At 50.8% G+C, this 13,497-nt stretch overlaps 1 protein-coding gene across 1 annotated transcript in view; it reads right to left on the minus strand.

Annotated features, from left to right (window-relative positions):
• The window catches only part of RGS12 (regulator of G protein signaling 12), a 79,830-nt gene that overhangs the window by 57,435 nt on the left and 8,898 nt on the right, over positions 1–13,497 (minus strand). Inside the window, exon 2 of the mRNA XM_087828418.1 lies at positions 9,111–11,090. Coding sequence (XP_087684544.1) covers positions 9,111–10,991 — 1,881 coding nt within the window. The 5' untranslated portion in view covers positions 10,992–11,090. The remainder of the gene's footprint in view (positions 1–9,110; positions 11,091–13,497) is intronic.

A 13,497-nucleotide genomic window follows, 5' to 3' on the forward strand; every position in this document is an offset into this window, starting at 1 on the left:
CAGCAAAAGCCACCACATCTTCATAATAAAAGCATCGCAGCTGAAATCTCTGATCCCCTGGGGACTGGAAATCCTAAGTCACCTCAGGGAGGGCAGAGGAGAGCGCTCGAGAAACAGCCAAGGGCTCTGGGGAGATGACTCCTATGGGCTGGAGCCAGACCCCGAGGAGACTTGGAAGCCGTCACCCGGAAGGTGACACCACCCACAGAGGCACCAGCAAGAGCCACTGGAGGTGAAGCCTGAAAGCAGCTGCATGGGGGCCTCTCAAATGCATCCATGCTGGTGCCCAATGCAATCTGCTCTACAAAATCGAGCTGCACAGGAAGGTCTGCTTGTCCCCAGGTGGGGATGGGTAGGTAACCTGCAGGTGACCTGTGGGTGCTGCCTCTCGGAGGAGAAAATGCTAGTTTACAGCTCCTGCCTGTCACTCAGCCTGGCAGCTAGTCTGGGGGTCACCAGACCCCACCTTCTGCTAACGGGCCTCTGAGACACTCCTGGGGGTGAGCCTGGTGGTTCCAATCCAGACTCAGATGTGCCCTGCCCAGGTGTTTCTGCCCCTGGTGACAGATGAATGGGTCCAGGCCCTCACCAGGACTGTGGGCATCTGTGCCATTCCTTTGGCACATGTCTGAGCCCAAGTCTCTCTGCTGCTCCGCCCTCATGTGCAGCCTCCCTCTAGCAAGTCACTGAATGTGACACATTCTCTAGAAACATTTGTCTAAGAAATTTCTTTTCCAAAAACTCTGCCCCAGGGCTGATTCTATCTAGAAAGTGTGTCTGGAACCCAGCCATCTCTTTCCAGGTGCGCAGTGGCCTCCTGGCCCGGGAGCCAGTACAGTGTGTCTAGGCCCTCACAGGCCCCACCACCGCCCGTCTGGTGCAACCTGGCCCCGAACCTGCCCACACCGGGCCCTGCTCAGTGCCCTTCAGGGGCATCCCCACAGTGCTGTATAGGCTCTAGGTCCTGCCACCTGTCCCTCCTGAGCCTGCTGCCGAGCACAGGGCTCATGGCAGACGGAGCATCTATGAGAGGACGAATGAGAGCCAGACAAGGCGGGGCCCTCAGTGCCCTACGATACGGAGCTGGCCCCTAAGGGACACGGCAGTCCCTACAGCCATGCAGGTGCTTGTCGCTGGCAAGCAGCCATATGGAGTGTTCCTCATCTGTTACTAAACCCGGTATGAAGAACTGGACCTATTGTACAAATCCTCTACTTGCTGGTCTGAATTTGTACTTTTGGGGGGTGATGAGCACATGGCTTTGTGATAAGAGCCACGTCCAGGCCCAGTGGAGCTGCTCCTCCAGCAGCCCTGGCACGGGGCCCTTCCAGGCAAGGCTATGGAGAAGAGCGCTTGCTGTGCCTGGCTGCACGGTGAGATTTGGAAACTTAAAGGAAATAGAAGGAAAAATATAACAAGCAAACAGACAAAAAATTCCTGCAAAGAGCCGAGTCAGCTCAGTGGTGACACTCCCCAACAAGGAGTCTCACATGGAGAGACCATCGTGGGGGAGGAGAAATACCGTGACCTGTTAGAGACCCACCACTGAGTAGCACCCTGCTGGCAGGAAGCATGCCACTCCCCACGAAGGGCTGTTTGCAGGGCTGTTTGGTGGTGACTACTGTAAAATGGTGGAAAAGGCAGCTCCTTTTCCCAAGTCAACTCCACTTTTTCAACTGCAGACAACTCATATCTGCTCAAGAAGGCAAGTGGAAGGTGCCGGGCCACACTGTCACATGGGCATAGCCCAGCCCATGGCCACTGCACCCCAACGTCAGAGTGCTAGGGGGCACATTCCATCTCACTGCCCCCAAAAGTCACCTACGAGGCCCAGCTCCAGGCAATGAGAACACAGCCTGACTTCCAGCATTGAGTCCAGCAGCCATGCCCGGGGTAGCATGTGGCCAGTGTGCTTCTAGAACCAAAGGGCCCTTCCCCACTCCTGGCCCCTCTCAGGACTTACAGAAATGACCCACCTGGTTACTGTCGTCTCAAAACCCAAGTGATAGAAGGGGCCCTAAGGGATACCTTCCTCATCACAAAGGAGGCCCAGAGAGGTGTCGGCATCACTCTAGGGTGAAACAGCCAATAAAGAGGGTGGAGCAGAATCCGGGTCCCTGGCCCCACCCACTGCCCAGGGTACCCAGCTGCCTCGGCCACTCAGCGCCAACACTGAGCCATCCCACAGAGCCACCACTTTAGGGAGGGACTCATTCTGCACAGCTAGTCACCTCCCTCAATCTACAGATGAGAGCCAATGGCAGCGGAGGCGGCAGGGGAGACCCAGGTCCTGGTCTACTACACGGTGATGTCCTAGTTACAATCTGAGCCAGAAATCTCCAACCCTCAGAGCCTCAACACTAGACCATGAGCCCCAGCTGGCAAGGGCTGGGCCTGTCCTGGTGGCCATTGTGCCCCACCCCTCCCACAGTGCCTGGTACACAGCAGGTGCTCAATAAGCACTTAGTGAACAAATAAACTCTAACCAAGGAGACCATTTAGCTTAAAACAAAGACCAGGCCATCTGAGTATTTTTCCAGAAAGAGGCGATGTGGAGACTCAGGGTCAGGTTTCCAGGTGCTGCACCTCTCCTGGTGCACTGTGAGGTTCTGGCCAGAAAGCAAAGCCACGCCAGTTGTTTCAACAGAGAGGACTTCATATAAATAATTGCTAACCAGGTACCAGAGAACGGAAAAGGTAAAACAGACTCTCGGTTGTCAGGAGGCAGCCACAGGGGAACAGGCTGCAGGGACAACAGGGAAGAGGAGTCATGTCACCTCGGCAGCCAGACGAAGGGCCGCTGGCGCTGGACCCGGCCTCAGTGTCTGAGGGGTGATAAGGCTGCCTGAGCACGGTGGGGACCACAAATTGGACACAGGCTGTGGCGGAAAGGAACTACCTCACTGGGAAAGAGCGTTGCCATGGCAGACAAGGAGCAGGACCCCTCCTCCCCAGGAGGCAGAGCCTGCCAGGGACCCCGCTGGCAGAGGGGAAGGGGCACAGACCCCAGTGTCCCTCAGTTGATCACAAAAGAAGGGCTCAGCCCTGGCCGGTGAGGCTCACATACAGGAGGGTCTCAGGTTCAATTCCCAGTCAAGGGCATATACGTAGGTTGCAGGTTCAATCTCCGGCCCCAGTCGGGTGCATGTGGGAGGAAACAAATCGCTGTCTCTCTCTCACATCCATGTTTCTCTCTCTCTCTCTTCCACTATTTGTAAAAATCAATGGAAAAAATATCCTCAGGTGAGGAGTAAAAACAGGCGGGCTCGGAGCTGACGCGTTACATCCTCTTAAAACAAACTCCATGTACCAGGAAGAAGTCAAAGCCCCAAATCAAAACAACTTTAGAATCCACGAAATTCCATTTCAAACATAAAACTGTATAGTGTTGACTATGGGAGAAGTGTGTAAGGAGCAAACTGCCGTCCTGAGAAAGGAAGAAAAAGGCACAGACGGAGACTGGGCCTCCTATGCGGGAAGGGGAGGGAAGGGGGGACTGTAAAGGGAAGGGCGTTTAAGTCGAGATGGAAAATTAGGGGAAACATTTATTTCTTCTACAAACACCTAAGAGCCTATGATGCACTGGGCAATCAGCAAAACCTTTAAAAACCAGAAACAAAGTGTGTAACTTCCAAACCAGTGAAGGGGGGGAGTGAACTAAGTAAACAAAAATCAGCCTCGAACATAAAACAAAGGCTGTAGGGAAAGCAGGAGGGAGAAAGCCTAGAAAACACAGATTTACAGAAAGTCCATAGTAATACCATGGAACCAAGACAGCACACCAGTAATTCCAATAAATATAAACAGACTACATTTTCCATTTACTCTGCTTACTCATGAACTGTCAGAGAATGTTATATTAATGTGGATTAGGGAAAAAATCCAACTGTCTGCTACTTAGAGTAACAAGTCTAGAACATGGAGAAATGAAAATGTTTAAATAAAGCAATAGGAAATGCTGATTCAGAAAAGGCTTATATGGGTGTATTATAACAGGGCCTTTTCAGTAAAAGATGCAATACACTAAATGAAGAAGGGGAGGGAGGGGGAGGAAATGTCACCACTGATTTTATAACTTTCTGAGGCTACAATAACCTTGATACCAAAACCAGACAAAGAGCGTGAGGAAGGGAAACTAAAGATAGTCTCACTCATAAACACTGATTGAAAATTCTACAGAAATATTAGCAAACCAAATCCATTCGTGTATAAAAAGATAATCATAAGTTAGGTTTATCTCAGGATGCAAGTGTGGTTTAACAATCACACATCTATCAGTGTAATCTGCCACATTAGCATTTTAAAGGAAGAAGCCCAGTTGATCATCTCAATGAATGCAAAATAACCAGAAAGAAAAGCCAACATTCAGCACACGTTCATGATGACAAGTATTAACAAACAGAAGCAACCTTGGCAAGGCAGCTGGATATAACAGCAACAAATCAATTGTACTTTTACATATTACAAAAGTTAGCATTTACAATTTTTAAGTAGGTACCATTTATAATGGTAACAAAATGTACAAGAGACCTAGGAATAAATCTAACAAAAGAATCTAAGAATAAATCTAAGTAAAGATGTTCATAAAGGCAGGTATAAAATTTTACTGAAAGAAAGTAAAGAGAGGGTAAGTAAATGGAAAGAGACCATTTTCATGGATAGAAAGGCTCAACATCCTAAAGACACCAATTCTCCCAAACTGGTATACAGATTAAAATACAACTGCAATAAAAACGTCAACAGCATTTTTAAAGAATTTATAAACGTAAAATTTATATAAAAGAGCAAGGCTCAAGCACAGTCAAGATACAGTGAGGAGATCTGCCCTCTCAGATATAAAGACATTATAAAGCTACAACTTTAAAAAGTAAAGTACTGTTGGGGGTACTGACGATGGAGAAGAGAACTGAAACCGGCCCCACACGTACACGAGCACATGGAATACGGCAGAGGGGCACTCCTGGGCCCCGGGGGAGAAATTCAGTGCTCCAACACCTGGTCATCCATGTAGAAAAAAACGTTAACTTGCCACCCACCTTATTCCATTCATAAAAATCAACTCCAAAAAAGTTTAGGAAATAAAGGAGAGGCTCTTTCTGACCTCGGGTAGTGATGAATGTGTTACATGGAAAGTGCAAACTGTAAGAGAAAAGATGGGCAAGTTGGACGACATCAGAGTTAAGAACTTCCATTCACCAAGACACCACAAAGCAAGGGAAAACAAGCCATGAACCAGGAAGGGTCATCAGCCAGCATCCACAGTCCCGTCAGGCAGAAAAAGACAACCCCACAGAAAAATGTGCCCTCAGCCAAAAGGAAGTCCAATCTTTATGATCAGGGAAATGTCACCTGAAGCACAGTGAGATGCCATGTTACAACTCCTGGATTGCCAAAGCCTTAAGAAGCCTGAGGACGGCAAGTTTTGGTGAGGATGTGGGGCCATCTGAGCTCTCACAGGAGCTGGTGTGGGAGGGCTGGGGAGAGTGTTCTCTTTCTGCAGGGTTAGAGCACTCTGAATGAACTGCAGCTACGGATAATATTGTGGGTAAATCTGAGAACTGGTAACAGATGATTAAAAGTCAAGTGCAGAAGCTGTTATAAAGCCACCGTTATAGACCCCAAGCAGCAGTAACTAATCAATACATTGTCTAGAGACTCAAACACGGCAACACTTCCGGTGAACACTGGGGCCGCTTAGCTCTGAATGTTCTCACTTTTCCTGGAAATTACACAAAACCAAAAGAAAACAGTCTTGGTGGCAGCTTTGTGTCTAGAGTGTCCTCCACCTCAGGTCCTACTCTCCGTGCTGCTGGCCCGGTCCAGCTCCTCCTGCCCTGCCTTCTGAGGGTGGGGGAGAGTACTTCTCCTCTCTGCTCCCCTGGTACCTTCAGTAACCTTGGTGGCAGCTCCCCATGTGCATCAAGTCCCCCGACAGCGCTCAGCATGCGCTGCGGTGCCCAGTGCTCTAGCCCCAAGCAGCTCAGACCTGCCCCACAGGCCAGGGGCTCGAGGCACAGGCTGCTATTGTTTCCTCCCTTCCTGGAGACTTGGGTGGGAGTGACACAATGTTGCCTGCTGGCATTGTCTGCAGCGGCCATGATCAAAGCCGCTCTTGTCACAGGGGCCTTAGTGGTATTGTCCAGATATTTTTACAATCTATTTTAAAACTTCCTGTCATTGTACTAGAAAAACTACAAGATTTGACTGTTGAATCCGGTGCCCTCCTGGCCTGAGAGCTGACAAGCCTGTGGTCAGCTGTGCCAGGGACTCAGCCAGCCCCAACGCCAGGCCTCACTGTTGCACTCGGGCTGCCATCAGCTGCCTCCCTCTGCTTCATTAACAGCTCCTCACACTCGGTTTCTCTGCTCCAATCACTGCTGTGTTTTCTGTCTCCCAGCTGGATCCTGATACAGCCCCACTTTGTGCAAAGTAAGACACTGAAGCCACTGTCATCACAAGACTGAGTGACAGGACTCAACTAACGACACTCAGGCCTCTAGCATCTCGTTCCTTCCTCTCCTAAGGCCTCTTACTCTTCTCATTTCCAGGCACAGCCTTCTTCCCTTTCTGGCCTGTCCCCTGCTCATCCTCAGAGTCTCCAGCCAGCTCAGGCCAGACCAGGAGGGACACCAGGGGACCCACCTCACCACCTCTAGAAGCTTCTGCACCCCAACAGAGGAGGCTGTGGGTGATGCTGAGCTAATAATGCAGGGGACCCATTTAGCAGAGGAGAAAGCAACCAATAACTTCCAAGAGACTACAGCAGGGACCCGATAAAGCACAACTCATTACTCCGTTAGATCCACCGCTGCCCCATCACCCTACAAAAGGAAACACTGAAGGCGGCCGCAGGGAGCCCTAGGTCCGCTGAGTCTCAGCACTCATTGGCACGGGACTGTGGCAAGCTGTTTAATACTTATCAGCTTGTCAGTAAATGAAAATGAAGCACCCAGCCTGAGGGGCTCACAGAACCCCACCCAGGTTTGAGAGGAGACCATGGCACCATGACCAGGGACATCCTTCTGTTACAGTGTGGTGATACCGGCCAATGCTGTCCTTCTCACTACACTATTTTAATCTTCCCTTGAGGACATGCTTAGAAAGGGGAGGAGGGGTGGGGGAAGAGGGGAGGGAGAGAGAGGGAGAGGGAGGAACATTGATCGGTTGCCTTCCGTACACGCCCAGACCAGGAATTGAACCCACAACCCAGAAATGTGCCCTAACCAGGAATGGAACCGGCAACCTTTCTGTGCACAGGACGACACTCAACCAACTGAGCATTCCAGCTGGGCCTTCTCACTACATTTTTGTTCAAGGTGAAAGAACATTATAAAGGAGCCCAAGACTCCCTCAAATACAGTCAGCTGAGCAAAGACAGTCTTTTCCACAAATGGTGCTGCAGCAACAGAACACCACAGGCAGAAAAGTGAATCTGGACACAGACCTCACACCCTTCGCAAAATCAACCCAAAATGGTTATTTATAGACTTAAATGTGAAGTGCAAAACTATAAAACTAGAAGGAAACACAGGAGAAAACCCAGATGACCTTGGGTTTAGTGATGCCTTTTCAGACACACCACCAAAGACACAAACATGAGAGAGAGAATTGATAAGCTGGCCTCACAGAAGTTAAAAACCTTTGCTCTGTGACAGACAACATCAAGAAAAGGAGAAGACAAGCCATGGACGGGAGAAAATACTTGCAAAAGACACACCTGATGAAGGACTATTATCTAAAATGTGTTTTAAAAAAACTTTAAGAGTTTTTTTAACAAAAAGAAACTCAATTGAAAAATGGTCCAAAGACTGGAACAAAAACCTCACCAAAGACACACAGGTGACACGTAAGCACATGGAAAGATGCTCCACTTTCTCAGTCATTAGGGGAATGCAAACTAAAGCGACAGTGAGACACCACCACGCGCCTGTCAGAGTGGCCCGAATCCAGAGCACTGGCAGCACCAAGTGCTGGAGGGATGTGGAGCAGCAGGAACCTCACTGGGTGCTGGGGGGGGGGGGGGGGTGCAGTTTGGTGGTTTCTTACAAAACGAAATATACTCTTACCACACAATCCAGCCATCAGGCTCCTTGGTATTTACCCAAAGGAGGTGAAAACTCATATCCACACACAATCTACATGTGGAGGTTTACAGCAGCTTTACCCACAATTGCCAGAACTTGGGAGCAACTAAGACGTCCTTCAGTGGGTGGCTGAATAAATAAGCTGTGGTCCATGCAGACAAAGGAATCTTACTCAGCTCTAAAAAGAAATGAGCTATCAAGCCCTGGCCAGTGTGGCTCAGTGGTTAGAGTGTTGGCCAGTGTACCGAAGAGTCACAGGTTCGATTCCTGATCAAGGGCACGTACCTGGGTTGCAGGTTTAATTCCCAGCTCATCAGGGTGTGTGCAAGAGGCAACCAGTCGATGTCTCTCTCTCACATCGATCTCTCTCTCTCTCCCTCCCTTCCACTCTCTCTAAAAAGTCAATGGGCCCAGCCAGGCGTGGCTCAGCAATTGAGTGTCAACCTAGGATCCAGGCGATTGGGGTTCGATTCCCCGTCAGGGCACATGCCCGGGTTTCCGGCTCGATCAATGACTTTCTCATCCTTGATGTTTCTATCTCTCCCTCTCCTTTCCTCTCTCTGAAATCAATAAAGATATATTAAAAAAAAAAAAAAGTCAATGGAAAAAATGTCCTTAGGTGAGAATTAACAACAACAACAGCAGAAGGCATACTGCTCTGGCCCCTGGGGTGAAGACTCGGGCCAGGGATGCAGTGGACATCGAAGAGGCCACAGGGACAGGACCCTCCGGCACCTGCGGCAGAAAGGGTAGGAAGCGGGGGGAGACCATCACCTGGGCTGTGAGAAGTCACCAGCCCTTCTACCACCACCTGTCCCACCACAGCCAGGGCCAGCTGCAGATGCGACACTTGAGGGAGCCGAGAGTGAAAAGGACTCCAGGCAAGATGGAGCCTGCAAGCACAGCCCCAGCAGACATACAGCTGAGGAAGCCGGGGCTGGGGGCTGGGCGGCGCGCCATCGTTTCATCAGTCACTGAGCCTTCAAGCCGCACCCACTCCCACTGAGCCAGCCCCAGCAGGCTTACCTGTTTGTCTTCCTTAGTCTTCCTAACATTTCCATGGGGACCGAAAATGCTGTGCATCCCAAAAGCCTTCCTGGACCAGTCCCTCTTCTGGGTGCTCAGCAGGGGCTGCGCCAAGCTGCCCTCCACCCTGTAGCGGTCAGCAGGAATCTTGTTCATGGGAGGGGGCAGCGTGCCACAGTTGACACTGGACCACCCGTCGGTGGAGTCCGTGTAAGACTCCTGGTCGCTGGCATGCCCACACTGCCACTCCTGCAGGACGTGGACCGGAAGCCACCGCTGGCTGAACCCACCACCAGGGCCCACAGTGCCTCTCCTGGAAGGGGGGACTGAGCTCCGCGAGGAGGCTGGGGGTACCTCCACGTGAGACGCGGGCCCCAAATGCTTACTGAAGTCCCAGCACCTGTCAGCCTGTGGAGCAGCCTCGAGTGGGGGCCCTGCCTCAGGGTCGTGGCTAAAGGCTCCATTCCACGGGGCACCCCAAGGCTGGGGGCCCCTCCCGCCCACACCCTCCCAGGTGCTGCTGCTGGGGCCGTGTCTGCTCGAGCTGGCGCCCAGGTCCACCACAAGCACGCGGCTGCTTCTTTCTTCCTGGTTGAAATTCCCAATGCCACTGTCACTGTTGCTGCTGGTGCTGGTGTTGTGGTGGGCGTCGGCGTCCCCATCCACGAAGGCGCGGGCCCGCACACCCGCGATCAGCTCGCCCATGTCCCTGTACAGCACAGAGATGAACTGCAGGACCGGCAGGGAGGACGCCGGGAACTCCAGGCAGCCGTTGGTGTCCGGGTCCGCTGTGCACTCAAACCCAAACCGCCGGGCGATGCCTTGATGGATCTTGTGATTGAACAAGTCTGGATCCACCATAAACACGTGGCAGGAAGTCCGCAAGACGCCCTCCTCCTCCTGTACCAGGCTGCCATCATCGCTGCTCTGCATGGTCACGAGCCCAAAGAACCTCCTGTCGTCGGGGCACACGGCGCTGAAGGCGAGCTTCTCGGCGGGGTACTCGGCCAGCACCGCGGCCCTGTCGGTGCACAGCTGCACGCCGTCGTGCATGATCTTCATGGTCACCAGCGAGTGGATCTTCTGCTCGGCCCGCAGGCGCCGCAGGCAGCCCCGGATAGCCTGGAAGCTGTCCGACTCCAGGTTGCAGCTCGTGGAAGGAAGTTCGATAGACCCTAAATAGCCGACAACCATGGCAACGTTTAAAATACTTGCATCTAATCCAAAATCTTCATGGTTCTCTAGTCCAATACTGAAAACAGAATCATCGTTAATAACTTTTGAAATCTCCTCCTTGGAAAGCAGGCTGGGCTGCGGGTCATTTACACTCTCGTGCCTGAGGTCACACCGCGCAGCCGCTGACTCTGAAAGGGATCTTTGCTTCAGTTTCGAGGGCTCTGAGCTGCTGGCACGAAGGCGAGGGTTTTCGAAGATCATGCTGAAAATCCCCCCTGACTGCATTTCCTCGACGACCCTCTCTGCCCGGTTTATACCTAACGCTTTGGAATCGAGTCTGGGCTTCCGCCAGCCTTTTCCTTCATAGAAGCCCATTTCCTCATCGCTGGAGCACGACTCCAAGTGGCCGAGGCCTTCGCCCACCACCATGTGCAGGACCCCAGAGCATTTCCCAATTAGTTTAACCACGTCTTCGTGGGATGCCTTCTTCACGTTGATCTCATTGATGGCAAGTATCTGGTCTCCAGCACGGAGGCCCACGAAATCAGCGGGGCTCCCTCTCATGACACAGCTGAGCACACAGGGCGCCTGGCCGGAAAGGGTGAACCCGTACCCCGCTCTTCCCCTGGCAACCTCCACACTCCTCAGGCGAGGGGGCGCCGTCCCTGGTGGTGGGCGCTCCGCTGTGTCCCCCGCTCTGTACATCTCAATGCGCCTCAGAGACCAGAAGCATAGTTCTTACTCCAGGGGGTCCACAGTTCAGAAAATGCTTGATGCTGCCATAGTTTTTCTGGAAATAATGCCCTGAAGAAGAAAAACAAATAGTTTAGTATTACAGACCCCAGATCTCTATTGCTTACTGGTGTTACCTAAACATAAAAAGGTACCTCATAACAAAACCCATCACAGAAGGAGTCTCCAGTTTCCGAGTAAATGTCAGTGACGGAAAGGCAGCATACCCTAGTCAGGCCAAGAATTTCCTCCCAAAGTAGGTATAACAGACGGAGAATGTGCCCCACAGACCCTCTCACTGGACTGGGGCTCTAGGAGCTCACAGGTGCTGAAGCGCCCTGTGTGCTCACCCTTCAGGAGCCCATGGTGGAGAAGGGGTTATCTCAAAGAGAGATGAGGAATGTCTGATGGAGTCAACACCAATGAGATTCACGGGAGGCCCACAAAGTTTTTGAGAAAACTGTATCAGTACCTTGAGCAGAAAGAGTCAGAGGCAGTACGAGATGAAAAGTGGACACTGGGTCCCAAAAATTCTACTGGTAGGAAGCAGGCTGAGAAAAGGGGAAGATGACTCAGGCACAGAAGGATGAGTGAGAGAAATGATCTCTGTCTTGAGACCTAATCAAGAGGCTTTGACATGTGCCAGCTGGACTAAAGACTGCTGTGCACCTGTGACTCCTTCATGCCTCCCATGGTCCCTCGTTTTGAGGAGTGTCTGCGGTGGTTACCAATGTTGTCCTGATGTTGCATTTTTGGTGTGGGCAGAGGGGCTGACAGCTGGCCCTTTGGTTCAGGCCTACAGATGGAGAAGAAATGTACTCAGAGAGCTACAGCCAGGAAGCCTTACCCATACCTGGAGCTGATTTAGATGACAGATTCTGAATTTTGAAGTGATGCTGTCATGGGGATTTGGGGGACAATGTGTTTCTTATGTGGGAGGAACATGAATAGTTGGGGCCAAGGGCTGAACAGTGAGTGATAGGCAGCCTCTGAGACAGCCCCAACGATCCCACCCTTGGCAGTCCCCTCCCCTTGGATTCACGCTGAACCTCGCTCTCCACTTCTAACAAACAGAATATGGCAAAAGTGATGTGATGTCCCTTCCAAGATAGGTTACAAACTGTGGCCTCTGTCTTGTTTACCCTCCCCCTCACTCGCTCTGAGGGATGTCAGCTACCTGGTTGTGAGCTGCCCTTAGAGCAGCCCACACGGCAAGGAACAATGTCTCTGGCCAAAAGCCACATTGCTGACCTTGGAAGTGGATATTCTGAGGCCACCAACTACCACGTGAGCTTGGAAGTGGACCCTCACCCACTGCAGCCCTGGCTGACACCTGGTGTGAGACCTGGGACAGAGGAACAAACAAGCCTCACCCAGATTCCTGGCCACGGAAACTGAGAGGACAAGCGCTTGTTGTTGTAAGCCGCTACATTTGGAGGCAGCTTGTTACAGAGCATAAGATAACTAATACACCACATAATGCAAAATATGAATGTTGGATTTGACTTGTTACCACTCCTGCTATAAATACATACAAATAGCACTATATTTATGTCTAGGTAGCAATGCATGATGACGTATTTTTTAAGTGTTCCCTCAAATCTAATCTGTGATGAGGCGATTAAGGATATCAGGCTGCATATGCCAGAGATAAATGACTACAGAATGGAAAACCTTGCTAATGAAAGTAACTACCTAAGCAATCATGATCTCACAAGCTAAGATAACAGTAACTCCATTTTACAAACAAGGAAACCAAAGCTGGGGGGAAACCTGCCTATGACCATGCTTTAGGCAGGGTTAGGATTCACACAGGGCGACTTCGGTGGGCTCTTTCAGCACATCCCGGCCACCTCCCGTTTCACTATTAGTACACAAGCAAGTGCCTATGTAGAAACTGAACTCACATGAAGTATTTCTGCTGACAAAAATTATTAACCTCTCTCAAAGAGTCTTACCTGAATTCCTTGGGAGCTTCATCTCCCAGATTTGAACATTAATCTAAGCTTAGGAAGCGGGTTGGCAGCCACCACAGTTATTAGCATGCATAGTGAATAATTTGCAATAGACTCAACAGAAGAGTACAATATATAAAACGTCCCCATTCAGAATTTTTTTATGCAGAGTTTTTGCATGGGTTTTTGAAAAATGTCAGTTCTTAAGATTTTACCACTTCATGCCCCAAGAAACCAAAGGCCAAGCTGCAGGGTGCATGTCACATGCCTGGGTGCTGGTCTCCAGGTGTGCACCCCTCCGCCTTCCCCACCCAGCTCATTGCTAAGGTCCCTCCGCCTTCCCCGCCTAGTCCATTGCTAGGCAGCCAGTTACAGCAATTACAAATGGAGATGGGAATTTACACAAACAGAAAGTAGCTTTTAGAATCAGGAAACATGGCATAAATAGTCAGGAACTAGGAGAACGAAGTAAGGGAGCCAAGAAATTCAAGCTGCAAACTTACGGACGTTTCATTTCTTTGAGC

The sequence above is a fragment of the Miniopterus natalensis genome, chromosome 1, assembly GCF_054644295.1.
Source record: "Miniopterus natalensis isolate mMinNat1 chromosome 1, mMinNat1.hap1, whole genome shotgun sequence".
Classification (NCBI taxonomy): domain Eukaryota; kingdom Metazoa; phylum Chordata; class Mammalia; order Chiroptera; family Miniopteridae; genus Miniopterus; species Miniopterus natalensis.